Genomic DNA, 27,952 nt, shown 5'->3' with positions numbered 1-27,952 from the left:
AACTCTTCATTCCCATGCCTGTGCCCCCACCAAAGTGAAACAAAAACAAAAACACTCTAAAAGCAAATGAATAAATTTTAAAAAAGACATGGAAGCAACATAAATCATAGCACCAAGTGAAAGAAGCAACCGAGTTGGCATGCTTTGATTTCAACCATGTGACCTCCTGGAAGAGGTCAAACTGGCATTTTAATTTTATTCATTCATTCATTCATTTATTTAGCGTTGCTGGGGGTTGAGCGGAAACTGGCATTTTAATTTTATTCATTCATTCATTCATTCATTCATTTAGCATTGCTGGGGGTTGAGCGGAAGGCTTTGTCCACGCTAGGCAAGTGCTCTACCATGGAGTTGCAGCCTGAGTCTGCAGAGTCAAAAATCACAGAGATGGTAAAAGCTAACAGCTTAGCCGGAGGCAGAACAGCAGACTTAGGTGCCATGGAAACACTTTTTAATGGTGGATCCATGTGAAACTGCTGGTTGTCACCAAGAATGAAACCCAGAGTAAGTCAGGCTGTGTGCTGGCAGACAGTGCATCTGCCAGGCTGGAAATCTTTACCTATTCAGTTTTACAGGAACTTAAAACTGCCTTAGTTAAAAACAAACAAAACAAAAAAAGCCAAACAAACAAGAAAAAGGGGGCGGGAAAGGGGCTGGAGAGATGGCTTAACAGTTAAGAGCACTGGCTGCTCTTCCAGAGGTTCTGAGTTCAATTCCCAGCAACCACATGGTGGCTCACAGCCATCTGTAATGAGATCTGGTGCCCTCTTCTGGTGTGCAGGCATACATGCAGGCAGAACACTGTATGCGTAATAAATAAATCTTTTAAAAAAAGGTGAGGGGTTGGAAAGATGGCTCAGCAGTTACAGGCATTTGTGCTTTAGCAAAAGACCTGGGACTGGTTCCCAGCACATACATGGTGGATCACATCAATCCATTACTACAATTTCAGATGATCTGACACCCTCTTCTAACCTCCAAGGGCACAGGCAAGCAAGTGGTACACATATATACATACATACAGGCAAAACACTTCTACATGTAAAATACAATAAATATAAATTAACAAGTGAAATATATATACATATTTGGGGGGGAATAGTCAAGACAGGGTTTCTCTGTGTAGCTTTTGCTGACCTGAACTTACTCTGTAGACCAAGCTGGCCTTGAACTCAAAAGATCCACTAGCCTCTGCTTCCCAAGTGCTGGGATTCAAGGCATGTGCCACCAGGATCATGTTGGCAGCCCATTAACTCCTCTAACTCAAATTCAGGGGATCTGGCCTCTGTGAGTACCCTTATTCATGTGAAGTCATGTCTGTCTCTCTCACACACACACAATCTTTAGAAGGTATAGATGAAAATCATATGATTCACTTTAAACACTAAGAACTGAACTGAGAAGAGATCTTTTAAATATGAGTTTATTCTCTGGGTTTTCTTAAAAATCCACATATTAGTGTTTTTATTGCTGTTGTATCCAGAAGCTGAACCACTTAAATATGTACTTTTATACATTTACTACTCAAGATGGAACTATGAATTTTAAAGATATTTTTCAATGACTCAGTAATAACCACACATGAATTGAAGATTGAGATTACAGAAGCAGCTGCTGGACTCTAAAAACCTGAACTGTATGAAAACACAAACTGACTCATTAAAGACACCCACTGTAAACTGGAGGAAGTGAGGGCGGCTCTACTATAGTGTGCTCATATTTAACCAAAACATTTTTTTTTCTTTGTTTTTTTGAGACAGGGTTTCTCTGTGTAGCCCTGGCTGTCCTGGCCTGAAACTCACTCTATAGACCAAGCTGGCCTTGAACTCCGAGATCAATACAGAAGAAAGGGATTTAGATTATGACCAACTCAAATTGAAAATCGTCTTTTAGCATTCATCGTGTGGTCCGGCAACTTGCAAAAGTCGGTTCTCCCATTCCACCATGTGGGTCCTGGGGCTTGAACTCAGGTCCCGGCTCGGCAGTAGTGCCTTTGCCCACTGAGCTACCTTGCCAGTCCCAAATCTCAAATTCTGATGACCTTCTGCTAATGAACTTTTTCTAAACTGGTAACTAGTTGCTGAATATGACAGGAAAATGCAAGCCACGCAAGAGCAGCTTACCAAGTCCACCAAGATCTGGTCACCAGAACAGTTACAAACAGTGCCAAATCGTCACACACTGCTGGCTAGTTGAGGGTAGGCAAGGCTTTCAGTGTTGCATCCCTCTGGACGGATGAAGCTAGATGCCAATGAGTTCTAACGAAAACTAAAGCCAGGACCTTTGTGCTGAGTGCAGGCTCCAAGTTTCTCAAACTGCCAATTTTGCTTTTTAAAAGATAAATGACAGAAGATATTGACGTTACTAAAGCATTAATTTCCCAAGAACCAATCAGATTACTTCGGTATGTGACACAATGACTCAGAACATAAATACCACAGAGAACCCACAATTGTCCCAAATCATAGGATCATGAAATAGGACAACTTGGTGACCATTAAGTGGGATATGATGAGAAATGCCATTTCTAGAGTGTTTTTCTCATTTCAACTTTTCCAAAAACCATGTCGTACTTCATTAAAAAACCTTAAATAACTTTCTAACATCGTTTCTATTTTTTATTTTGTCTGAAATCCAAAATTGCTTATACTAATTGATCTCAGATGTTGACAATAAAACTACCTTTGTTTTAATTCTATATATAAAAAAAAACCATAATGTCTACTATGAGGGTGGGCTTAAGCCTTTCAATCATTCTAAAGTATTAAAAAGCAATTAGATGATCGAGAACCAGGTCATGGAACAGAGTACCTTACAGAGATGGTGCATTTGGCATGTTGAAGACAGAACTAGCCATGAAGTCTGGAAGCAACTGTACAAGAGTGACATTTGATCAGTCCTGCCTGGTGGCACAGTCTACAATCCAAGCTACTTGGCCAGTTTATGCAGGATTCCAAGTTCAAAGCCTGCTTGGCTAAAATGAGTTCAGGGCTAGCCTGAGGAACTTAGTGAGACTCTGTCCACAAACAAAAAATAAAAACATAAGGCCAGGTTTAGTTCATGGGCAAGCACTTACCTAGCATGTGTTTGAAGTTCTGGGCCAGACTTCTTGCACAATAAAAAGATTATGTTAAACTTCTGTTCCCACAAAGGAAGTGCAGGGAAAGGATGAACAGCCCCTACCCCATACCACCAGGAATAACTCCTGTAACAGGATTTAACAGAAAACAGTCAATGTGGTATCATCTGACTCGGTTAAAACCTGGTCAAGCTGGGCTTAGGAATGCACACCTGAAGGCTAGCTCCTGGGAGGTGGAGGCAAAAACATCAGGAGTCCAAGGTCATCTACCATGACACAGCAAACTCCAGGTCAGTCTAGACTACATATCACCACCTCAAAACAAACCCGACACCAAAGGAGGTAGGAGGGGCACAGTAGAGTCAAACTGTGGTGACTGAAGTTGGATCATGGGATTGGAGACAAAGCTGAGCTGGTGAAGTGATTGCTTAGCATGTTAGCCCAGGGTTCAATTCCAGCACCAGCTGTAATCCTAGCACTGGGGAAGTAGAGGAAGGAGGATCCCAAGCTCAAGGTCTTCATCCTCCAACCCAGAGAAGTCTGAGGGGAAGATCTCCTAGTCTGTGAGATCGTTCCAAATGCATTCTGGCTAGAGACTTCTTGCCACTTATCAAAACACAAAGCACAGCTCCATGCAGAAGATCATCCAATGTTCTATGTTCTTTTTTTTATTCTAGTAAGCCATCAACAGCTATGACACAATTATTTATAAACATTTGTTAAATCACTAGCTCTCCAAGAAGAGGCAGCTTCAGGAGCTAATACACACGACCTGTTTTATTATTGTTACGGAGTTGCCAGGTGACTGACAACAAACGGCAGGAACATACTCAGGTAAGCTGAGGCACAAACTTTCCGTCTTCAGACACTGGAAATATGGAACATTTCTGCACCAACTGCAAAGCAGAGTTCCCAGGAAACCGGGGAGAGGAAAAGGCAGAGGGGCTCAAACACATTCACTATCTTAAAATTTTAGAAAAAAGCAAGAGTAAGAAAAGAACAACATATACACCATAAAATCAGTCTTTCTTTTTTAATGACCTCCAATTCTGTTGTCTTTTCTAAAAGCATCCAGGTCTCACTGGAGATTATGTATCATCTCCTCTTTGGCTATGAGGTGTGTTGTTTTGTTAACCAGAGACATCAGCGAGTTCAGTTTCTGCGACCAGTCATTTAATAAATTATTTGGATCCTTGGGTCTCTGGAAGTTGATGACTCCAGCCAACCTGTCTACTTTAGCAAAGATGGTCTTATTGACGACTAGATTCGAGAGGAAGGCCTCTGACTCCTGTGAGAGACAAATTAGATTAAGATGGATAATTACAGAGAGAAACATCTGAAAATTCTTCACCCATGAATACACAGGCTAAGATCACTGACAGTTGATTGCCAACTGCTGACCAATATGACGTACTTACAACACTTGATCATCTACTGAGTGAAGAGAGTATGAGTCTCCTATCAGGTGTGGTGACAGCTCCCAGCACAAGGGAGGTTGAGGTAAGATCAGGAGTTAGAGGGCAGCCTGGGCTATATATTCAAACAATGGAAATGTGGTATATTTCTGCACCAATTGCAAATGCAGAATTAACAATGAAACCAGGGTGTGGAAAAGGCTAGACTCTGCCACCAACCAACCAACACATACCACATCTGAGTGTCTCCAGAGCCAGGGCTGAATCTAAACATGACCCTGTAGATTTAACCCTGGTGGTAATAGAGAAGAAGGGCGGCACCAACGATGAACTGACTCCCCCTGCCTCCCTTTTAAAGCTCTATTTATTATGTATTTTATGTATATGAGTATTTCCTTTGCATGTATGCACACCAGGAGGGAATCAGATCCTATGGGACTATAATTAGAGGTGGTTGTGAGCCACCATGTGGGTGCTGGGACTTGAACTCAGGACCTCTGAAAGAGCAGCCAGTGCTCTTAACTGCTGAGCCATCCCTCCAGTCCTCCTCCCTTTTATACAGTCCTTCCCTCCACTCTTTTCTACAGTGCTGGGGAATCAACAGCAAGGCCTCTTACAGGCCAGGCACACACTCCACTGCTGAGCTGGGTCCCTAACCCACAGTTACTTCTTTTTTTTCTTCTTCTTCTGAGAGACAGGGTTTCTCCACATAGTGTTGGTGCCTGTCCTGGACCTCACTCTGTAGACCAGGCTGGCCTCGAACTCACAGAGATCCGCCTGCCTCTGCCTCCTGAGTGTTGGAATTAAAGGCATGCGCCAACACCACCGCCTGGCTAGTTACTTCTTAAAGGCATCATGGGTCCCATGTATGCCAGGCTGGCCTCAAATTAACACGTGGAAGAGGGGGTCATTAAACTCCAGATCCTCCTCTTCCCCAGCTGCTGGGGTTATAGGCATGCCATTGCATCTTTTTGTTCTATCAATGTGTGTACACACACACACACACACACACACACACACACACACACACACACACACACACACACACAGGAACGTGACCACACTCCTCCTTCAATAAGCCCTGAAGCCATTTCAGTGAATTCAGTCCAGTCTTCCTCACAAATGTTATTCATGCAGTATGTTTTTGTAGCTTTCCACAAAAACATGGTTTACTATATAAACCGTGGGCTATAAATTAATCAATGTAAATTTGGTTGGGGGGGGTACTAGGGATTGAATTTAGACTCCCAGACCTCTAAGTGAAGGTCCAGTTAGCACAAGCAATTAATGTAACTTTAAAATTTTCCTTTTGGCTGTTTTTTTTAAAGGTATTCGAGATAGCTGGAACACTTTAAATTCCTCAAATTTAAATAATAAAAGCCAGGGGTGATGGTGCATGTCTGAAATCCAATACTTGGGAGATTGAGGTGGGAAGATGGACAGAGAATATAGGGAGTTGGAAGCCAATCTGAGGTGAGAACTTGTGTCTAATCACATAAACCAAGAGCAGTGAACCAGTTGTTTTCTCACTCTCTGTCCACAAGGTGACTGACACACACCACGAAGGTCACAAGAGCACAGGCAGCACCTTCAGTACTTACATCCACAGAGAGGTCCAGGAGCTGTGCCATCCTTTTCATCGTTATCCGCGTGTAGTACTTGGCCATAATCCTGATGTTCTGTCAGAAGATACACACAACAGTCAGGAGTAGGGCTGAAAATCCAGCTCTTTACATAGCCAGGTAAGTTTACTGGCAACATGGGACTCAAGAGTTGTTGCTTTTCCCAAAGATCCCCCGTTAGAAAGAAGCTGCTTCTAAATTTCAAAAGAAAAACTGAACCCTCAGGTAAAGATTGGCTTCTGCACTTATTTGTGAACTTAGTATTTTATTGATTGATCATTTATTCATTTATTTATTGAAACAGCATCTCATTATGTAGCCCTGGCAGGTCTGGAACTCCACAGAGACCAGGATGACCAGTACAATAGAAATTTTAAAAATTGTATTAATGGCACTACTGGTCTAAATGCTATCTATAATCTCAGGACCTAGGAGGTGGGATCCAGATGGTCTACTATATAATGACTTGGAAGGCCAGTCTAGGCTACACGAGACCCTACCTCAACAAAACAAAACAAAACAAAACAAAACAAACAAACCACACAAAGCAATTACATTTCCTTGTTTCTATGGGAAATGTGAAGTTAGATAAAGATTCTATTACTCATCAACACCAATGTTCTTAGCAAAACAGCAGGACTCAGGGAGAGAAGTGAACTCTGAAGAGGGCATCTCTGCTGTCCATTAAGGCTGAAAGCAAGGTGAGCCTCTGGGAAGCCTGAGGTGCTCTAGAGTCTCAACTCTACCTTTCCTTTGCCCTTTGAACACAATCAATGGCCTGATTCAGATTTTTTTTAAAGGGTCTCGTATAGCACAGGTTGGCCTCAAATTTACTATGTAGCTTGAATAACAGATCATAGTGCCTCTTCCTCCCGAATTACAGGTGTGACCCATCATGCCTGCCTTTAAAATTCTGGATTCTGGGCTGGAGAGATGGCTCAGTGGTTAAGAGCACCGTCTGCTCTTCCAGAGGTCCTGAGTTCAATTCCCAGCAACCACATGGTGGCTCACAACCATCTGTAATGAGATCTGGTGCCCTCTTCTGGCCTGCAGGGACACATGCAGGCAGAATACTGTATACATAATAAATAAATCTTAAAATTAAAATAAAATAAAATAAAATAAAATTCTGGATTCTAGCTGGACGGTTGTGGCACACGTCTTTAATCCCAGCACTCGAGAGGCAGAGGCAGGAGGATCTCTGTGAGTTCGAGGCCAGCCTGGTCTACAGAGTAAGTTCCAGGAAAAGCACAAAGCTACACAGAGAAACCCTGTCATGAAAAACAAAAACAACAACAACAACAAAAAAAAAAAAAAAAAAAAAAAAATTCTGGATTCTATCCAGGTGGTGGTGGCAAACACCTTTAATCCTAGCAATGGGGAGGCAGAGATAGGTGCATCTCTGAGTTCAAAGCTAGCCTGGTCTACAAGTGCGTTCCAGGACAGCCAGGGCTACACAGAGACCCTGTCTCAAAAAAACAAAAAAATAAAATAAATAAGTAAATAAAATAAAAATTAAAAACAAAAAAGCTTTATAGCTGGGCCTGGTGGCTTGAATTTGTAATCCTAGTACTCAGGAGGCAGAGGCAGAAGGATCAGGGCAAATTTAAAGCCAGCCTGGCCGGCATAGTGAATTCTAGGCTCATCAGGGATGCATGAGACCTTGTTTCCATACCCCCTTCAACAGAAAGGAGGAGTGGTTTACGCTCAAATTCACCCATTCTTAGTTCTAAGACAACCCAAAAGAAAAAATGAGAGCCAGCCAACTGCCTGGTTCTTACATGTTCCACGACTCTGTTCTTCAAGTCTTTCCACCTTTTTTCACCTTCTTCTGTAGCACTGAAAACGTCAGTTGCGGGGGTCTCAGGGGAGCCCTTCCGTAGCTCCACCCCATAGTCCTCAACAAGTGTGGACCAGCGCATCAGTTCCATTGTGGTAAAAAGCTTCAGCAGATCCCTGTAAAGTGCATGCAACTCAATGTTTCAGATCTGCCTAACAGGGTTAGTGGTGTTAATCTCAAGCCCCAAGTCTAAGCAAGTGCTCCCCAAACAGACACGTCCTTATCACGTTTTTTACTGATGTGTGTGTATGTGTGTGAGGGGCATGGATTCCATGGTGTAGAGTATGTCAGAAGACAATTTATGAGAGTTGGTTCTACCTCCACCATGGGGTTCTGGGAGGGAACTGAGGCTGCCAGGCTTAGAAGCACCTTTACTCACTAAGCCCCAAACCTGAAACTTTCTGAGTGCTGACAGGATTTAACAAGTGGAAAATTCCACATGTGACCTTGTGGACTGGAATGTAGCCCGAGAAGTCTCAAATGTTAAACTTGTGACCAAGTATAAGAAAATGAGTCAGGAGGGTGGTGGCAGCACACATCTTTAATCCCAGCACTTGGGAGGCAAAGGCAGGTGGATCTTTGTGAGTTTGAGGCCAGTCTGGTCTACAGAGTGAGTAAAGGTTACACAAAGAAACCCTGTCTTGAAAAGACCAGGAAAAAAAAAGAATCCCATCACTTGAGAAGAAATGTCTGTTTACATATGACATGCTCCAGATGGGCATACTCTTGAAAATCATGAGGTACAGGCTATTAGTGATAAGACCTTTAAAAATGGATGACCAACCAAAAGCTGCTAAGCCAGGCTGACAGTGAGCTCCCTATCCTCTCACACTACACACACACACACACACACACACACACACACACACACACACACACTAGTGTTTGTGGCAGCACTAACTCCTCACTATCACAGTCTACCCCAATCTAGCAGCAGCCACTGCACAGGTGGGGACCATCCTGAGTGGATTTTTACAGTGATAGCGGCACTTACTTGTATTTGGGAATTTCTTCCAGCTTCTTGTCACTACTTATCCGGTGAACCAAATCTGACTGCTCATTGTCAAAAGGAGCCAGGATAACATAGAGAACAACACTTTTCAGAGCCTAAGAAAGTGGAAAACAACAGTTCATGTATAACTGGAAATATAATGGGATTGAGCAAAAAGTGAAGGTTGAAACAGTTCTACGTCCTAATTTTTATTTTAAACTCAAATAGTCTTAGAAGGGGTCATACATGGTGGGGCATGCTTTTTAATCCTTGTACTCAGGAGGCAGAGGCAGGTAGACCTGTGAGTTTTAGGTCAGTGTGGTCTACATAGGAAGTTTCAGACCCTGTCTCCAAAAAAAACTAAAGTCCTAGAAGGGAGCTGGGCAGTGGTGGCACACGCCTTTAATCCTAGCATTCTGAAGGCAGAGACAGGCAGATCTCTGTGAGGCTAGCCTGGTCTAAAAGGCGAATTCCAGGACAGCTAGGGCTACACAGAGAAACCCTTTCTGGAAAAACACAAAACATCTTAGAAGGGGAAAAAAAACAAAACAAAACAACAACAAAAAAAACCACCCCACAAGCCACCTTTTACATAAATTTCATGAAACTGTTACAATCTTTTCTTTCTTTCTTTCTTTTTTTCCAAAAGATTTATTTATTATGTATACAATGTTCTGCCTGCATGCATGCCTGCAGGCCAAAAGAGGGCACCAGATCTCATTATGGATGGTTGTGAGCCACCATGTGGAACTGAACCTAGGACCTCTGGAAGAGCAGCCAGTGTTCTTAACTGCTGAACCATCTCTCCAGCCCAGTTAGAATCTTTTCTAATTTGAATTACTACTTCAGCGGACTTTTAAAAAACATTTGTTGGTGGTGTTGCCCACCTTTAATCTCAGCACTCAGGAAGCAGAAACAGATGGATCTCTGTGAGTTCAAGGCCAGCTTGGTCTACAGAATGAGTTCCAGGACAGCCAAGGCTACACAAAGAAACAAAAGCAAACAATATATGTGTATACTAATATAAAAATGGAGTTTTATTCAACCATTTCCTTATACATGTGTCTGAATGTACACGTGTGTGCAGGTATCCACAGAAGCCAGAACATACCCCAGAACCGGGGTTACAGGCAACTGAGAGCAGCTATATATGGGGGCTGGGGTCCAAACCAAGCACTCTTAACTGCTGAACCATCTTTCCAGACCTCTCAACTGACTTAAAAAAGAAGTTTAGTTCATGTGTGTAGGTCTGAGAATTACTTGTAGCAGCTGATTCTCTCCTTCTGCCTCCTGGGTTCTGAGGATCAAATTCTGGCCATCAGCTTTGTGGGAAGTGCCTTTATTCACTGAAGCTATTTTGCAGGGCCTCAAATGACTTTAAAAAATTCTTTGGATCGATGTATAAAGGAAAGCTGTGTTTTAAGTGAGCATAAACATTACACACAGACACAAGCGCACTTTCTTTTTCTTTACCTTTGAAAGCAAGGCCTCAATAAGCTGCTGTGGCTGGCATGGAACTCACTATGTAGGACAGGTTGGCCTGAACTTGCTGCGATCCTCTCATCTTTTAAAGCAGTTTTTATAGCAGCTGGCTCTGGTGGTGCACACTTTTAGTTCCAGTTGAGGGAAGTGGATGCAGAACCATCAGGAGTTAAAGGCTAGCCTTGACTACACAGAGTTTGAGGCTAGTCTGGCATACATGAGACTGCCTCAAAAAACAAGGAACAGGAACCTTAAAAACAACAATAACAACAACTTCCCGAAGTTATTGTTATCTGTAACCTAGTGGACATGTTAAAGATTGTTTTCAATATGGTCCCATTTAATCTGACACAACAGAAAGCAGCGCCATTGGGCACATCATCATGGCCGTTAGTGATGTAAAAACAGGAAAGATGTAAGTTATCCTTTCGCTTTTATTCCTCATGCTAGGAATCAAACCCAAAACCTTCTGCCAGCCAGACAAGTGTGGTGGTATTGTGTTTCCCAAAATAGTGTGCACCCTAGTAAACTTATCTGGGGTCAAAGAACAGAACAGCCACAATATTAAACATAGAGGTTAGGCAGTGGTAGCACACGCCTTTAATCCTAGCATTCCAGAGGCAGAGATCTTCTTGGATCTCTGTGAGTTCAAGGCCACACTGGAAACAGCCAAGCATGGTGACTCACGCCTTTAATCCCAGGAAGATATTTAAGGCGTGAGGATGACGAACTATAGCCTGGTTAAAGCTTTCAGGCTTTTGAGCAGCAATTCAGCTGAGATCCATTTGGATAAGCACTCAGAGGCTTCCAGTCTGAGGAAACAGGATCAGCTGAGGAACTACCAAGGTGAGGAAGCTGTGGCTTGTTCTGCTTCTCTGATCCTCCAGCTTTAACCCAATACCTGGCTCCAGATTTGCTTTTATTAATAAGACTTTTTAAGATTCATGCTACAGACAAGGGTTCCAGACTGAGCTGCACCCCAGCCTTTTAGCTGTCCCAGCGTCAGCATCATTGTGGGCCTCCTTACCTGCTGCCACTTCTCACTCTCTGCCTGAATGCAGGGAGTATCGTAGATGGCTCTGTAGTGCTTACAAATGGACAGATAGGACCCCTCATGCTGATCCAGCTGAATCATTAAGTTATAGTACTTCAACTTCAGTTTCTGAAAGATATTGACAAAATAAGCTGGGCTTCTGGCTTCCAGCTCAACACTTTGAATGTAAATACACTGTGCAGAGACAATGCTCACCTCTGTATTTTCTTCCTGGAAAAATTTGGTGTTAATTTTTTTGCTAATGATCTGTGTGCGAATGTAATCCTTCACGGCTAAGCAGAGTCTCATCTGTTCCAGAATAAACTCCACTCGCTCCTTCTTCTCCATGGACCCATAGGTTTCCACCTAGCAGAGCAATTCCTCAAGTAAGTTTCAATTCACTTAGTGGATCTTAAAACATTTAGCCAGGTCAATATTAACTCTTCATATTTGTACAGTGTTGGCGATGATACAAAAAGCAAGCTATGGAGCTGGAGATCTAGCTCAGTAATAATAAGTGCTTCATGTTCTTACCCAGGACCCAAGTTCTGTACCCAGCACCCATTTCAGGTGCCTCAAAACTGCTTCTAACTCCAGGTCTGGGGATTCTGATACACTCTTCTACTCTCCATGGACACCTGTGTGCACAAGCACACACCTTTCTCTCTTTTCTTTCTTTTCTTCTTTCTTTCTTCCTTTTCTTTCCTCCTTTCTACCTATCTACCTACCTATCTCCCTATCTATCTATCTATCTATCTATCTATCTATCTATCTATCTATCTATCTATCTATCTATCTAATACACACACACACAAAATGGTGTTTTCAAGACAGGGTCTCATTATGTAGCTGTGGCTGTCCTGGAACTATGTAGACCAGGCTGGCCTTGAACTCACAGAGATCCACCTGTCTCTGCCTCCCAAATACTGTGATTAAAGATACGCACCACTATACCCAGCAAAATAAAATACTTATTTATTTATTTATTTTTAAAAATTTTTCTAGGCAGGGTTTCTCTGCGTAGTTTTGGTGCCTGTCCTGGATCTCACACTGTAGACCAGGCTGGCCTCGAACTCACAGAGATCTGCCTGGCTCTACCTCCCGAGTGCTGGGATTAAATGTGAGCACCACTGCTGCCCGGCATAAAATAAATCTTTAAGATACAAAAGAATGGCGTTTACTTGTTAGTGTAAAACCCCATGTTAATAGACATAAGGGTTTGTATAACCACCATCACAATGAAGACTCAAACCCACTCATACCATCCCTTTCTAGGCACAAAGTTTCTTTATTCCTAAGTCCTGGCAAACAAATGGTCTGTTTTCAGCACAGCTTTGTCATGTAAAGAATGCCAAATATACCTGGACAGTGGTGCACAGTTTATTTATTTTTTTAATTATTTGTATATTTTTATTTTATTCTGCATGTTTTGTCTGCATGTCTGTGTGAGGGTGTCAAATCTCCTGTAGTTGGAGTTACACACAGTTGTGACTGCCATATGGCTGCTGGGAATTGAATCTGGGTCCTTTGGAAGCACAGCCAGTGCTCTTAACCACTGAGCCGTCTTTCCAGCTCTGGTGGTGCATTTGTTGCGGGTATTTATAGCACTGTAACACTCGAGACTGTGTTAATAAAACCTTGAGGATCTCTGTGAGTTCAAAGCCAGCCTGGTCTACAGAGTGAGATCTATGACAGGCATCAAAACTACACAGAGAAACCCTGTCTCGAAAAAACAAAAACAAAAACACACATACAAAAAACCCTTGGATCAGTGGGCAGAGCTAGAGTCTAGGTTACAAGAATTAGCCACAGAGAGTATTAAGGAGTCAGGAAGATGGATAGAGACATACAGGAAGTAGTAGGGAGGGACTTAAGAGATTTTGCCATCTTTTTGGTCTGGAATGGGTGGAAAGATGTGATTGCTAGGTCTCTGGTGAAAAGGAGGGAAGGTCAGCTGGTTGCTCCTCCACCACCTCTCGGATCTACCAGGTTTTCACCCTAATATCTGAATCCCGAGTCTTTATTGGTAATAGAAAAACTTAGATTAAAAAAAAAAAATAGCAGAGGCAGGCGGATCTCTGCGACTTCTAGGTCAGCCTGATCTACAGAGCTAGTTCTAGGACAGACAAAGCTACACAAAGAAACCCTGTCTTAAAAAACAAAGCAAATAAAAAAGAATACCAAATATTAGTGAGCTGGGTAATCCCAGCACTCGGGAGGTAGATGGGTGGATCTTGTTAGACCTGGACAAGCCTAGTGTACAGTGATAGTTCCAGGGCCACACAGAAACCAGTAATAATAATAATAATGATGATGATGATGATGATGATGATGATAATACTCTGAAGGCAAAAAGCAGCAGAATGAATCCAGATTTCAGTTTGGTAATGGCCTCAGGCTGGTCATTTAACATCCCAGTAGTTCAGTTTCCTTGGCTGGAAAATGGGGAAACAGCAGTGCTGTGGAAGGTTAGTGAATGAAGTATATACAGGAGTGGTTCTCAACCTTCCTAATGCTGTGACCCTTTAATACAGTCCCTCATGTCGTAGTGATCCCCAAACTATGAAATTATTTTTGTTGCTCCTTCACAACTGTAATTTTTGCTGCTGTTATGAATATGTAAATATCTGATATACAGGCTATCTGACATTTGACCCTGTGAAAGGGCTGTTTGACCCCCCCCAAAGGGGTCATGACCCAAAGGTGGAGAACCACTGATATAAAGGCACTAGGAATGGCCAGGAAAAAGGATCAGAGAAGGAAGACAATGCAGGGCACTAGATCCTTCAAGTAAAACAGTTTTCCCTTTCTTTGTCCAGCTGGATAAGGAACTCAATTGGAATGTCAGAATAACCTATTTAACCTAATGGGGAGCCTCTGATAGATCCTATAGAGTGTGAATTCACTAAAATTTTTGTGAATTTTTTGAGCACAGTTCATGTAACATTTTCTGGTGTGAGACTCCATGGCTTTTCTCAGAATGCTTAGCTCTACAAAGGGTACATACAATACACATATCCATTCTATCAGTTTGTGTCTTTAGAGAGCCTTGGTGAACACAGTCTTCAAAGCCAGGGTTCCGTAGCCAGGGAAACACTTATCACCGAGCTCTTTAGACTCCCAGATCTGGCAATTTTCCCTTGCCAAACCATTTTAGTCTAGAAATTTACTTTTAATCAATCATTCACTAAGAATAAAGCCAAAAATTTTAATTGTAGATTCCTAAGGCAAAGTAAGCAGTGCATTTACTTAAATTCTAAATAACTCAAATGTTCAAATAATTCTACAAAAGCTAAAGCCAATCTGTTGATGCTAACTTTTCTTCAAATTGTGCCCAAAGAACACACTGTGCTGTGTGCATGCTTACCCTTGGTGACTTAGCAAAAAGAAGCAATGAAGCATTAAAATGAGCCACTTCCATCAGAAAATACTGCCAACTCAGCATCAAGTTTACCAACTAGCTCCCAAAAGTGTTTTTACCTGTAACTCTTGAAGGATGGAGGCAGCTTCTTTCACATCACCATTTTGTTCTTTTATAGTTGCTAAGGTTTTAGTCAGTCGAGCTCGCTCAATTTCAACATAAATCTACAAATGGAAATTGATCGTATCAAACTCTTACAGAAACATGTTAACATTTCAAAGGCAGACTAACAGCTTCATCCTGCTGCACACTTCATCATTCACACACATTTTGAGAATCTCTCACATCACACACAGAGTCAGGATGCAGCAAATACATTTATAAAACACTCTCCAAGGTTGGAGAGACAGCTCACTGGCTCATAATCTACCTCTGTACCAAAGGACTGAAGTTTGGAGTCTAGCATCCACATCACGTGGCTCACTAAAGCCTTTAACCTCAGATCCAAGGGATCTGATAGTCATTTCTTGTGCCCATGGGCACTGTCTCCCAATACACATAAATAAAATAAGATAACTTAAAAAACATTATCTGTATTTTTCAATTTTGCTTTGGGAAACTAAATACAAAATTACTGTGTTAACAAGTAACAGGAACACAAGCTGTATTAATGGCATAGAAAACAGAAACTGGCTTTAAAAGATTTGCAAGAGCCAGGCAGTGGTGGCACAAGCCTTTAATCCCAGTACTCAGGAGGCAGAGGAAAGTGATCTCTGTGAGTTCGAGGCCAGCTTGGTCGATTACAGAGTGAGTTCCAGGATATCCAGGGCTGTACAGGGAAACCTTGTATCGAAAGCTCAACATCTGAATCCTACCAAGTAGGCTCTAAACCAGATTCATCCCTTGTTTTGAATGTTGTGGCCTGAACTCAAGCTCTCATCTACACTAAGCGTGTGAACAGCCACTAAGACATACCTTGCCTAAGCCTAATTCATCATTAAACACAAAACTAAGAAATACCTGAGGCCAGGTAAGGAGCATTACTTGTAATCCCAATACTCAGGAAACTGAGGCAGGACCTCCAGTCTGAAGCCAGCCCGGGCCACAAAGCACACTATTTCTATCCCTATCCACTCTAATCTTGATCTTGCCAATAATTAACACTGCTAGCCTTTTTTAGACAGGGCCTCACCATGTAGACCAGGCTGTCATAGAATGCCTAGAGATCTGCCTGCCTCTGCCTCCCAAGTGCTGGGAATAAACCTGGCTTGCTAGCAATTTTTGTAGCTATAAAATTAGATTTTTAATTTCCATCAAATTAAACACCAAATATGTAAGTATAACCTAGAACCTGAGAAATGAACATTCATGATCTATAGCAATCCCTTCCACACCCATTCCCAAACCGGAATTTCCAGTAACATCAACTATTCAGATACTTAGGTATCTCTTTTAAAAACAAAACAAAACAAACAAACAAACACACACACATTTCCTTCTCTAGTCGCATGCATGCTAATGCTGTGAAACACACCTGGAAGTCAAGTCAGAGAATCTGTGGGTCCCAGGGATCAAAGTCAGGCTATCTGGCTAGGCAGCAAGCATCGTACCCCCAGGACATATTGCAAGTCCACTTACCATCTTCACACACACACACACACACACACACACACACACACACACAGACACACACACACACACACACACACAGACACACACACACACACACATTTTCCCCCCTCATATCTATAATGTCTTGGGCCATATAGATTTTGACTCATTTTAAAGCCATGTAACCCAGTTACTTAAGAGGCCAAGGCAAAAGGATGGTTAAATTCCAGTGTAGGCTACACAATGAAACCTTTTCTCAATCTCAATCTCTTTCTGTCTCTGTCTTATATACATATCTAAAAAAAGCCACAGAAATTTTGGGATAAGACCACTTAATTCTGAGCTGGGTGGTGGTGGTGGTGGTGGTGGTGGTGGTGGTGGTGGTGGTGGTGCACACCTTTAGTCTCAGCTCTTGGGAGGCATAGCCAGGTGGATCTCCCAAGTTTGAGGCTAGCCTGGTCTACAGAGAGAGTTCCAGGACATCCAGGGCTACACAGAGAAACCCTGTCTCAAAAAACCCAAACCACTGGGCGGTGGTGGCACACGCCTTTAATCCTAGCACTCGGGAGGCAGAGGCAAGAGGATCTCTGTGCGTTTGAGGCCAGCCTGGTCTACAAAGTGAGTTCCAGGTAAAGGGCAAAACTACAGAGAGAAACCCTGTCTCGAAAAACAAAAACAAAACAAAACAAAAAAACAAAAAAAAACCCCAAAAACCCAAAACAAACAAACCCACTAATTCTGGCATACCCTTTTAATCCTAGCACATTGGTAGGCAGAGGCAGGCGTATCTCTGCTCTTAGTTCAAGACCAGCCAAGGCTGCATAGTGAGATTCTGTCTCAAACAAAACAAATAAAACTTTCCAATCCCTAGAAATTATGTGAAAAACAGCACTACATAAATGTTAATTCACCTATGAGAAGTTACTAAAAACGGGCATGCAAAAATAACAATGGTTGAACTGAAGTGATAGCATTTTGTTTATTCCTTTAAAAATATAAAATATAGCCTGGCGCGGCGGCACACACCTTTGAGCCTAGAACTCAGGCGGCAAAGGGAGGAAGATTATCTAAGAGTTTGAGGCCAGCCTGGTTTACACAGAGTGTGAGGTCAGCCAAAGCTACAGAGAAATCTGGTCATACAACAGAAGGAAACCCAACAAAATTACCACATAAATATACTGACATACAATACAGCAGCACATAACCCTCACTGCCTACAGGGAGAAGTCAGGCCAGCACAACAACTTACCTTGCCTTCTGTGACCATCCGTAGAGTGTCAATCAACCTCAGCTTGACTGGGAGGTCTGTGATCTCCTCTACGTAAGTACAGCACTGTTGAACCATTTTTGCAACAGCCTAATAAAATACAAGAAACCACTCATAATCAAAATTCATTCTTCAAACAGAAAAAAAAGTTTTGTTTGTTTGAGAAAGGGCCTCTCTATGGAGTTCTGGCTAGTCTGGAACTCTCTATGTACCTTAGGCTAGCCTGAAACTCCCAGAGAGCCATCTGTCTCTGCAGCCCTCCTGATGCTGGGATTAAAGGCATGTGACACCATGCCCAGCTTGGGGGGAAAAAATTCCATAGACAGATCCCAGTAGAATTTCAAACCACCTCTAGATATAATCAGAAAATTTGTAGATTGTGGGAGCCTGCAAAGGTTTCTTAGTGAGATCTGAGCTTGCTTTACACAGCAGGCCTGCATTAGGGGATGGTCTGCACTTGGCTGTGCTAGGGGGAGGTCTTTTGCTCCACCCCTTGGCATTCCTTTAAAGCCCTTTAGAAGAGACAGAAGGGGCTGGTGGGTTTTGACCCAGGCCCTCTCGAGGTGATCCTGTGTTTCTACCTGTCTCTCCCCCTCTATATTTCTATCTATCTATTTCTCACTTCTCCCTGCTCAAGAGTACCCTGGGGAAAAAGTAGAGGCAGGTCTCCCACAGTAGGTCACACAAATTTTCAATGAATTCAGAGATTACTTTCCTAAAAGTCCTTATTGAAATGCAAATACACTGTTTAGAAAATTTTTATTTCTATTTGTTATGTGTGTGAGCTTCTGTGCCATGGCTCACAGGTGGAGGTCTGAAGACTGAAGACAGCTTGCAGGAGTCAGCTCCTCCTCCACTATGGGGTCTTGGGGTCAGGCCTCCCAGCAGGGGCCTTGACCCACTCAGTCATTTCTCTAGCCCAGTCTTTTGTGGTTTTAAAGCCTCAGGAACTTACTTGTTTTAACTGACTCCGCCGTTTTGACAAAAGCATAATATTTTCATTAAGTAAGTCCCATTCTTTAGCCTCGTAACACATTTTTACTACTGCAACTAAGATGCGGGACGTGGACACCATATCAGAGGCCTGTAAGGAAGAAAAGACATCTGAAGTAAACAGGGCAGCATCCAATCATCACTGGTAAAAGCAGTCTGCATTACTATCTACTCACAGTTCGGGTCTGCTTTTCTAGAGAGAGAAGGGTTTCAATGACTTCTTGAAGCCGTCCTTCCTGAAACAAGAGAAAGCAATCAACAATGACAGCATCAGCAACACAGACCTAGCATCTGACCCAAGCCTCTGGGAAAGTGAAATCAATGTCCATTCTAAAGGAAACATGTCATCCATTACAGCTTGTTTGGTTTCTCTCCGTTTGTGAAAGGCTTGCTTCCCAGAGGAGTCTTTAAGTTAGGGATTCCCTACTCAGGACCCTGCGTGTGTTTGAGTACACATTTATCTAGTTAAGTGTTCTACCACTGAGCTATATTCCAGCACAGCACATAAGCTTTTTCTTTTGCTTCCCCTTCTTTCTCTATTTATTTGTTTGTTTATTTGTTTATTTATTTTTATTTATTTATTTATTTATTTATTTATTTATTTATTTATTTATTTATTTATTTATTTATTTATTTATAGTTTTCCAAGACAGGGTTTCTGTGTACCTTGGCTGTCCTGGAACTTGCTCTTTAGACCAGGCTGGCCTTGAACTCAGAGATCACCTATCTCTACCTCCTGAGTGTTGGGATTAAATAGGCATGCACCACCATCACCTGGCTATGTATTTATCTGTTTGTTTGATTGTTTTTGGGGGTAGGGTCTCGTGTAGTCCAGCTGGGTCTCAAATTTCTTTGGTAGCCAAGGATGACCTTGAATTTCTACTCCCTTGCTTCCACACTTACAGGTACACATAACCACATCTGGTTTATATGGTGCTAGGGGCAGAATAAAGTGCCCCAGATGTGAGGCAAGCACTCTACCAACTGAGCTACAACAACAAACCCACAAGCTTTTTCTTTTTAAGATGTAAAGAAGAGCCGGGCAGCAATAGCGCACGCCTTTAATCCCAGCACTATGGAGGCAGAACCAGGTGGATCTCTGTGAGCTTGAGGCCAGCCTGGTCTACAGAGCGAGATCCAGGAAACTACACAGAGAAACCTTGTCTCAAAACACTCCCCCGACACCACCCCCCAAAAAAAAGATGTAAAGAAGCACAAGAAAAATTGAACCTGTAACTACAATGATGTGTCATTTGAGAAAAACCCCGAGTCGCTGTTTTGCATTCTAATTTATCATCTCAGAGTGGTGATACCTGTTTATCTCGTTCTGTACAGAACTCTTAGCTGGTAGGATACTCAACAGTCCGAATAGAAGAATAAATGTTCTGAAGAAAACACACACAAGCTAGCCTGAAAGTCCTTCTCTTAAGGAGAGGCTCATCCAGACTACATGTACCCTGTTGAGAGGAGCGGAGGAAAGTAAGCAAGACAGGCAAGAGGCAGAGCAGAGAGGGAAGCAGGCAGAGTGGAGAGAGTTCAAGTCGGAGGCTAGCCTGGGCAATTTAGCAAGACCTTGTCTCAAAGTGAAGAAGGGCCAGGGGTGTGGCTTAGTGGCAGAATCATTCTCTGACATGCCCAAGGCCCTGGGTTTGTGCCCTTAGCACCCCACCCACTGTTTTTCTAGTGACAGTCATAGACAATTCATAAATGTTGCCCCCTTCCCCACACCCATTTAACAGCTTTTATGACCCATGAGTTTAGGTCATAGTTAATGTTTGGATTTTGCCATATTTTCCAAGATAACCTGTAAAACACACATGCACACATTTTTGCTGGACGTCTGGGGGATGGGCTATGAATTGACCACAGGCCTTGTATATGTTAGCACACATTTTACTATTGAACTACAGTCCCAGTCAAACCACACAGCACAGATTACAGACTGTTCAGACTTGATTAAAAACTGGAACATGAATATAACATGTTTTATTGTGGTTTTTTTTTTGGGGGGGGGGGGTGAAGGCTTTTCAAGACAGGGTTTCTCTGTGTAGTTTTGGTGCCTGTCCTGGATCTCGCTCTGTAGACCAGGCTGGCCTCGAACTCACAGAGGCCCGCCTGGCTCTGCCTCCATAGTGCTGGGATTAAAGGCGTGCGCCACCGTCACCCAGCAAACAACATGTTTTAACAATGCTTTCTAAGCAAATGGAGCTCCAGTTCAGAGCCCCTGTGAACCCTATGTTCACCATGGGGGGCTGAATGGTCAACAGGGGGGAAAACAATGGATAAACCTGGAAGGCTAATAAGTCACAAAAGTCAAGAATCAGTGCTAGGAAGTCAGCTGCAAATTTGACTGTCACCAAGCAGAAGTTTAAGGGACTTGATGGTCACAGAAGTATCAGCAGAACCAGAGCCCAGGCACTTCCCATCCTGGTCCCCCAATCTTTCTACCACAGCATATTGCTTCCCTGTGCTCTGATGAATGGTTTTGCTCAAAGTACTCTCTATAGGAAACGGGTTAGTATATGAAAATAAAGTAAAAAAAAAAAAAAAAAAAGTCAAAATGTCAAACATCCTTTATTCACTAAGATGGCTGTTAGTATCATCAGGTGGAGTGTAGAGGAATGCAAGGCACTCTAACTCAGAAGCAGGACACCAAGGAACTGCACCCTACATGGGAGGGAGTCACACTGTCACAGACCATGCACTGCAGCATCAACGACATCAAAGGCCATCTTCTCAGAAAGGAGTTCTTGGCTAGTGCTCTGTGAAATCACCTGTCACTCAGCACCTCATTTAATACTGGCCCCACCAGCTCGGCTTTGCAATGACTCTGAACTATATTCTAACGTTTGTTTGCTGTCTTTGTAACCTCACTGAAATTTACACTCTGGCCTTGCTGTTTATCATGGTAGCTCAACGGGAAGCTTCATTAGCCAAACTTGTACTACTGCTTCTATAGATACTTTGTTGATTATTGAGACAGAGTCTCACTCTGTAGACCAGGCTATCCTCAAACCTGCAATAATCCTCTTGCTCTGGCTTCCTTACGCCAAGCTTACAGGTGAGAGCCATCATGCTTAGTGTTTAGTTACTGTTCTATTACTGTGAAGAGATACCATGACCAAAGCAACGCTGTTTTGTTTCGTTTTTGTTTTTTGAGACAAGGTTTCTCTGTGTAGCTTTGGAGCCTGTCCTGGAACTCTCTCTGTAGACCAGGCTGGCCTTGAACTCACAGAGATCCACCAGCCTCTGCCTCCCAAGTGCTGGGATTAAGGGCGTGGGCCACCACTGCCTGGCCTACCAAAGCAACTCTTCTGAGAGAAAGCATTTAATTGTGGCTTGCTTACAGTTTTAGAGGTATAGTTCATTATCATCACAGTAGGGAGCATGGTGGCAATCAAGCAGGTACTGAAGGAGTGGCAGAGAGATGCATCCTGATCCACAGAGAGAGACTCTGGGCTTGGAACTGGTTTTTTGAAACCTCAAAGCTCACCCCTGGTAACAAACACTCTTTCTCCAACAAGGCCACACCCCCTAATCCTTCTAATTCTTTCAACTAGGTCCAGTCCCTGGTAACTAAACATTCCAATATATGCACCTATGGGGACCAGTCTTATTCAAACTGCTTGAAGATAACTTTTCATAGCTTATATAGTAGTGATTAGTGTACATTTCCTACCTACCAAGTGGGCTCTGAGTTGCCCTAGGCCTGGACCCTTGTTTAATTGTAGCTTCCTTTATTCCAAAACTTGTACATGACATGTTAAAACTATTCAGAAGATCTTAATAGCTTACAATTCTTGACTGTCACAATAAGGAGGATGTGACAAGTTAGTATGGCTGCCAAGTAGGTGCTGTTTGAGGGACACTATATCACTTCATTAAATACAACTTCCTTACATAAAACCACCTCACCTCTTCCTCTCACTTTTCCATGTTCAACCCATGACCACCATCTTTCTCCTCTCTGTTCACACAGCTCTTGAAATGTCACCTCTTCCAGGCACTTTCTCCACTCCAAGGGAGTAAGATGGTACCAGCCATCCAGCACCAGGGTGTCAGAACATCTAACTGTGTGACTTGTTTTCCTCCCTTAGAAATGCTTGTAGATGAGGTCATGTCAACAGAGTTTGCTCAATGTCAGTAAGTGCTAGGCATCAGTAGGTTCTGTCAGTTTGCCTCCATTAACCTGAGAGAGCCAACTGTGGTGATATTTTATCTGTGTCTCCCAATAAAATTTATCCGAGGATCAGATAAAATATCACCATAGCCAATCTGTTAACAGTTTGCTGAACAACCTAAACAAGGAACTAATACAAAGTCACTACAACAGCTGAATTTTAAAGCCTTATAGGATCTATTTTTTTTTTTTTTTTTTTTTTTGGTTTTTCGAGACAAGGTTTCTCTGTGTAGCTTTGCGCCTTTCCTGGAGCTCACTTGGTAGCCCAGGCTGGCCTCGAACTCACAGAGATCCGCCTGGCTCTGCCTCCCGAGTGCTGGGATTAAAGGCGTGCGCCACCAGGATCTATTTTTTAAAGGGTTCTTTTGTTTAAACTTAATCATTAAGCTGGTCTATATCTCATGCACTTTTTATTGCTAATATTCACTTAGGAAGCAGCTGCAGGTGACTGCAAAAAATAAAAAATAAAAAAAAGAAAGAAAACAAAGCCTGGAGGGGCAGGACAAAGACTATAAACTACAATGTAAGACTGTAATATAAACAGCCTCTAACTAACCATGAGTCCAGTACCCACAGTCTACCAGAAAGTCCTCTGCACTCTCAAGTGCTGAACTGCTAATATCTGCAGCTCAGAGGTCCCTTCAGACTGAGTTAACACAAGGTGAGGAGACAACTTTTATCATCTCATCATCCTGCCTTGGGTCCTCATGTGCCATCACAGAAGCATCAGAATGAAATAGGTGTGTGCAGGCTGTGGAGCCAGACTGCTGCTTCTACACTTTAGTCTTAGCACTGTATGACCCCAGGAAAAACAAAGTACTCTACAACAAATACTCAACTCTGACCCTCACCTTCTCTCTTAGGGTTCATGTAAGATTAAATCACTAACTATAAAGACAAGCCCACAACATAGTGTGTACAATACATCTCGATCATCACAGCTGACCTCTTCATAGCACCAACAGCAACATCAGCTGCTATTGTTAGGAGTGTTAGGATGGAAAGACAGAATTGTTCTCCATCATGCCTGCAGGAGATCCGAAATAGAACACCCAAGACTGGCAAGTTTACTGCTCTAGACTTCAGTCTGCACCCCCCCACACACACACACACACACACACACACAAGACAGGGTCTCTGTGTAGCCTTGGCTGTCCTGTCCTGGAACTCTGCAGTCCAGGCTGGCCTTGAACTCATAGAGATCCACCTACCTCTGCCTCATGAGTGTTGGATTAAAGGCATGCACCACCACCATCTGGCCAGTCTGCCCTTTTAAGGCTTTTGCTAAATGTGGTTTTCTCATCAGATATATTTATATTCTTCTTCCTAATAAGATTTAAAAATTGTTAAACATTTTTATTTATGTGTATATGTGTCACATGTGTATGAGTGCCTTTGGAAAAAGAAGTGTTGGGATTCCCTGGAGCTGGAGTGAGCCACCTAACCAGGGTGCTGGAAAGTGATTTCAGATCTTCTAGAAGAACAGTTAATGCTCCTAGCTGCTGAGCCATTTCTCCAGCCCCACAGCTGATACATTCTCATCAAGTATCTGCGCCCACAATTTTTACCTTCAATTTTCTTTTACATTTGAAATAAACAATGTCTGAAGGAAATTAAGTGCAGAACTGATGGCCCTTTAAATAGGAAATGAGCTACAGCAAAAACCATCATTATTCTTGTTGCCAGGCGACCTGAGCTTGATCAACCAAGATAAACCACTGAACTTTAAGTCTTCTCACAAACAAAAAGAACAAAACTTTCTTCATAGTTATTGAGGTCAAAATAAAAATAAAACAGCATATGCTAAAATGTCCCATACATTCCAGAGTAGAACTGTAACATTAAAGGCTCAGTGGCAAGAGTACTTGCCTAACATATAGGTCCCAGGATTTAATCCCCAGCCCTGGAAAGGGGCAGGGAGGAAAAAAAAACATGTTAAAAACCTTAAAAGAGCTGGGCAGTGGTGGTACATGCCTTTAATCCCAGCACTTGGGAGGCAGAGGCAGGCAAATCTCTGTGAGTTTGAGGCCAGTCTGGTCTACAGAATGAGTTCCAGGACAACCAAGGCTGCACAAAGAAACCCTGTCTTGGAAAAACAAAACAAACAACAACAAAAACATTAAAAGGGCTGGAGGATAGCTCAGTGGTACAGTGCTTGCCTAGCATGTCTTGGGTTCAATCTCTAGCAACACACACACACACACACACACACACACACACACAGAGAGAGAGAGAGAGAGAGAGAGAGAGAGAGAGAGAGAGAGAGAGAGAGAGAGAGAGAGAGAGACGGGGAGACTGTCTCAAAAAACTAGAAAAAAAGAGCAAAGAAAAAAATGCACAAGTGTTTAAAGAGATCTAAAACATTAACCAGGATTGAGAAAAATCTAAAAGTTAAAACTATGTTCTGGAAAAACAAGTATATCCTCCTGCCTCACAGTCTCCTTTTCTGATCCATAAACAAAAACCAGCACAACTCCCACACATACCTTGCTTCAACTGACAGTCTTTAAAAGCTAAACACACACACACACAAACCTCCAGCATCCAAATGTTTTACATTTTAACTAGTTAAACAGGCCCAAAGAGTCTTTGTTCTGACCACATCCATCACTCATCAACTGCCCAGGAAGGCACCTGGCACTTGAATTTGCAACTGTGGTGTACAGACTAGGTGGCCTTCTCTCGGGCAACACTGTCTGCACTCCTCTTCCAAACACTGGGATCGCAACTGTGAGCTACCACCACCAGTGCAGTTGTACTTCCTAAAGCAAATGACGTCCCTCCCTCTACAAACACCACTGTTCCAGTAACCAAAAGGGTGCGTTCAGGAGATGACTTTGGCCTACAGGCATGTTTCCTTAAGTCTTCAGCTCATCGGTTCAAATAGCATTTTAAGACAGATTAGCATCCAGTTCCTAAACATTAAAATATTTCACAAGCCGGGCGGTGGTGGCGCACGCCTTTAATCCCAGCACTCGGGAGGCAGAGCCAGGCGGATCTCTGTGAGTTCGAGGCCAGCCTGGGCTACCAAGTGAGTTCCAGGAAAGGCGCAAAGCTACACAGAGAAACCCTGTCTCGAAAAACCAAAAAAAAAAAAAAAAAAAAAAAAAAAAAAAAAAAAAAAAAAAAAAAAAAAAAAAAAAAAATATTTCACATAAAAATCCATATTCCTGGGGCTGAAAAGATGGTTCAGCAGTTAAGAACACTGGCTGCTCTTCCAGAAGACCTGGGTTTGAGTCCCAGCACAAATAGGGGGGCGGGGGGCGGGGTGGGGGGTCTTCACAATGGGTGTACAAACATATATGCAGGCAAAACACTCATACATATAAAATTAAAAAAAAAAAACCCTAAAATTCTTATTCCTGGTTTCCATTCAAATCAGCATCGTCAGCTTTGTGAACACACTGCATTCTTACTTATGTATTAATAAGCTCTTTAGGACCAAACAAACAACCCTTTGTGTCAAGTGACTTTCAACACTAACTGTAGAAGGAATTTAAGGAGGTGTAATCCTTAGCAATAACCAACAACATATCTAAAGAGCAAAGCTAGTGTTGAATCCCTGATTCTGGCTATTACTAACCATAACCTTAGGCAAAATACTTTCAGTCCTGCCTTCTTTATGTACAAAATGATATAAAACGTTGCCTGACACAAAGCACAGAGTGTGGAATTGTCTGGGTCAAGGTATGTTCTTATTCTGTGATAGGGAGGTTTGATGGTGTAGCTCAATGGCAGAGCATTTGCCTAGTATGTGCGTGACCCCGAGTTCGATCCTTAGCACCACAGAACACGTTCATTATCTGCCCTCTCGTCTCTGTACTTTTAACACACACTTGTCTTTCCTATACCGTCCTCTCTAGAAACGACTCTTCTCTATCTCCATTTTATTTAATCTTACTCAAATGCCAGCTTCTCTCCCGTAAGAACTAACAGCTTCCTTCTGTGTTCCAGTAACTCTCACTTGGATGGCTCACAATCATACCTGGGGTCCTGGGTCCATTACATCTGTACTACCACTTTCCAGGTTCACCTTTGCCAAAGACCAGGCACACTGCCATGATTTATAAGCGACTTAAGGTCGTCAATTGATTGGGCCACAGTAATATGAAAACCAAACTCTCTGATGCAGCCTGAACCTTGAGAGCCGACTAAATCAAACGTTACTTAGCGTCCCAATAAACGGCAGGCACTAAAACTGGACGTCAAGTTCGATGCCAAAGAGGTGACCATCTATCTCGGGCTTGGGGAGCTTCGGGTTGCGGGGACTCCCGAGCGGACAGACCCGGGGTCTCCCAGTCAAGCAGGCCCAAGCCGGGCTCGGAAGGCACCAGGGACGCGCGCTCCAGCTCACAGGCCCCCTGAGGCCTAGGGCAGGCTCCACGCCGTGACTCAGCCGCTGGCGCCCGCCAACAGCCGGCCGGCCTCCCCTCACCTTGGCCAGCTTCTCGCACTCAGGCAGGCGCTGGTCCACCGTGGCGCTGTAGTCCACCTCCATCTTCACAATGCGCCCATCGGCCCGCTCCGAGCCGCCGTCCGCCATGGTCCCTGCCTAAGCGTCCCCTGCTGTCCCCCAGCTTCGGCCACCACTCGTCACTCACACCGGAAGCCGCCCGCACTTCCACTCAGGCAATGCGTCGGGAGCCCGCGGGAAGGACCCCGTGAGGCCCTCTGAGCCGGTCGCCAGTCAGGCAGTGCTGAGGACAGCCCCGGAGGCGGGGCGTATGGCGCGGGGGGCAGGCTCAGGGATGGGCGGGGCTGCTTTGGGGGCGGGGCTAGTGGCTCCGGTCTCCCGGCCCAAGCTGGGTTCCAGGGGTGTGTGTCACAGCAGCATATCTCATGTATTCTCACGTCCGCCGCTTCGAAATACGATTTACCAGAACCGTCGGTGAGCCGCTTGACTTTTCTTGGCGTTCGGTGTTCTCATCAATGAGCGAGGAGGCTAAAACTGACCCTGAAGACAAAAATTCTAAGGCTTTCTCTGATTGAGAATCTTGCGTTGATCTGTGGGATTTCTACTTGCTCCTGAGAGATAAGGTGGCAGGCAGCTCAGACATATAACAAGCAGTGTTTCTTCG

General features: G+C 43.3%; 1 protein-coding gene across 1 annotated transcript; it reads right to left on the bottom strand.

Moving 5' to 3' along the window:
* Positions 1 to 3,829: 3,829 nt before the first annotated feature.
* On the bottom strand, positions 3,830 to 27,511 carry Psmd12 (proteasome 26S subunit, non-ATPase 12). Its single transcript, XM_006970482.4, has 11 exons — positions 27,310 to 27,511; positions 18,871 to 18,930; positions 18,657 to 18,785; positions 17,684 to 17,791; positions 14,943 to 15,047; positions 11,679 to 11,828; positions 11,457 to 11,591; positions 8,951 to 9,063; positions 7,898 to 8,072; positions 6,096 to 6,173; positions 3,830 to 4,367 (listed from the first exon to the last, which is right to left on the bottom strand). Exons 1-11 carry the CDS (start codon positions 27,415 to 27,417, stop codon positions 4,158 to 4,160), a joined length of 1,371 nt encoding a protein of 456 aa, XP_006970544.1. The 5' UTR covers positions 27,418 to 27,511; the 3' UTR covers positions 3,830 to 4,157.
* Between the last annotated feature and the right edge of the window lie 441 nt (positions 27,512 to 27,952).

Source organism: Peromyscus maniculatus, chromosome 8 (genome assembly GCF_049852395.1).
Source record: "Peromyscus maniculatus bairdii isolate BWxNUB_F1_BW_parent chromosome 8, HU_Pman_BW_mat_3.1, whole genome shotgun sequence".
Taxonomy (NCBI): Eukaryota; Metazoa; Chordata; class Mammalia; order Rodentia; family Cricetidae; genus Peromyscus; species Peromyscus maniculatus.
Note: the sequence above shows the minus strand (reverse complement) of the source record. Positions and strands in the feature narration are given on the sequence as shown.

Excerpts from the sequence above, each read along its gene's own strand:
- Psmd12 (XM_006970482.4), bottom strand. The coding sequence starts at position 27,417 with ATGGCGGACGGCGGCTCGGAGCGGGCCGATGGGCGCATTGTGAAGATG. Across the intron at positions 9,064-11,456 it reads AGAGTGAGAAGTGGCAGCAG|GCTCTGAAAAGTGTTGTTCT; the intron begins GTAAGGAGGCCC and ends CCACTTTCTTAG. Across the intron at positions 4,368-6,095 it reads TCCTGGACCTCTCTGTGGAT|GAGTCAGAGGCCTTCCTCTC; the intron begins GTAAGTACTGAA and ends TGTCTCTCACAG.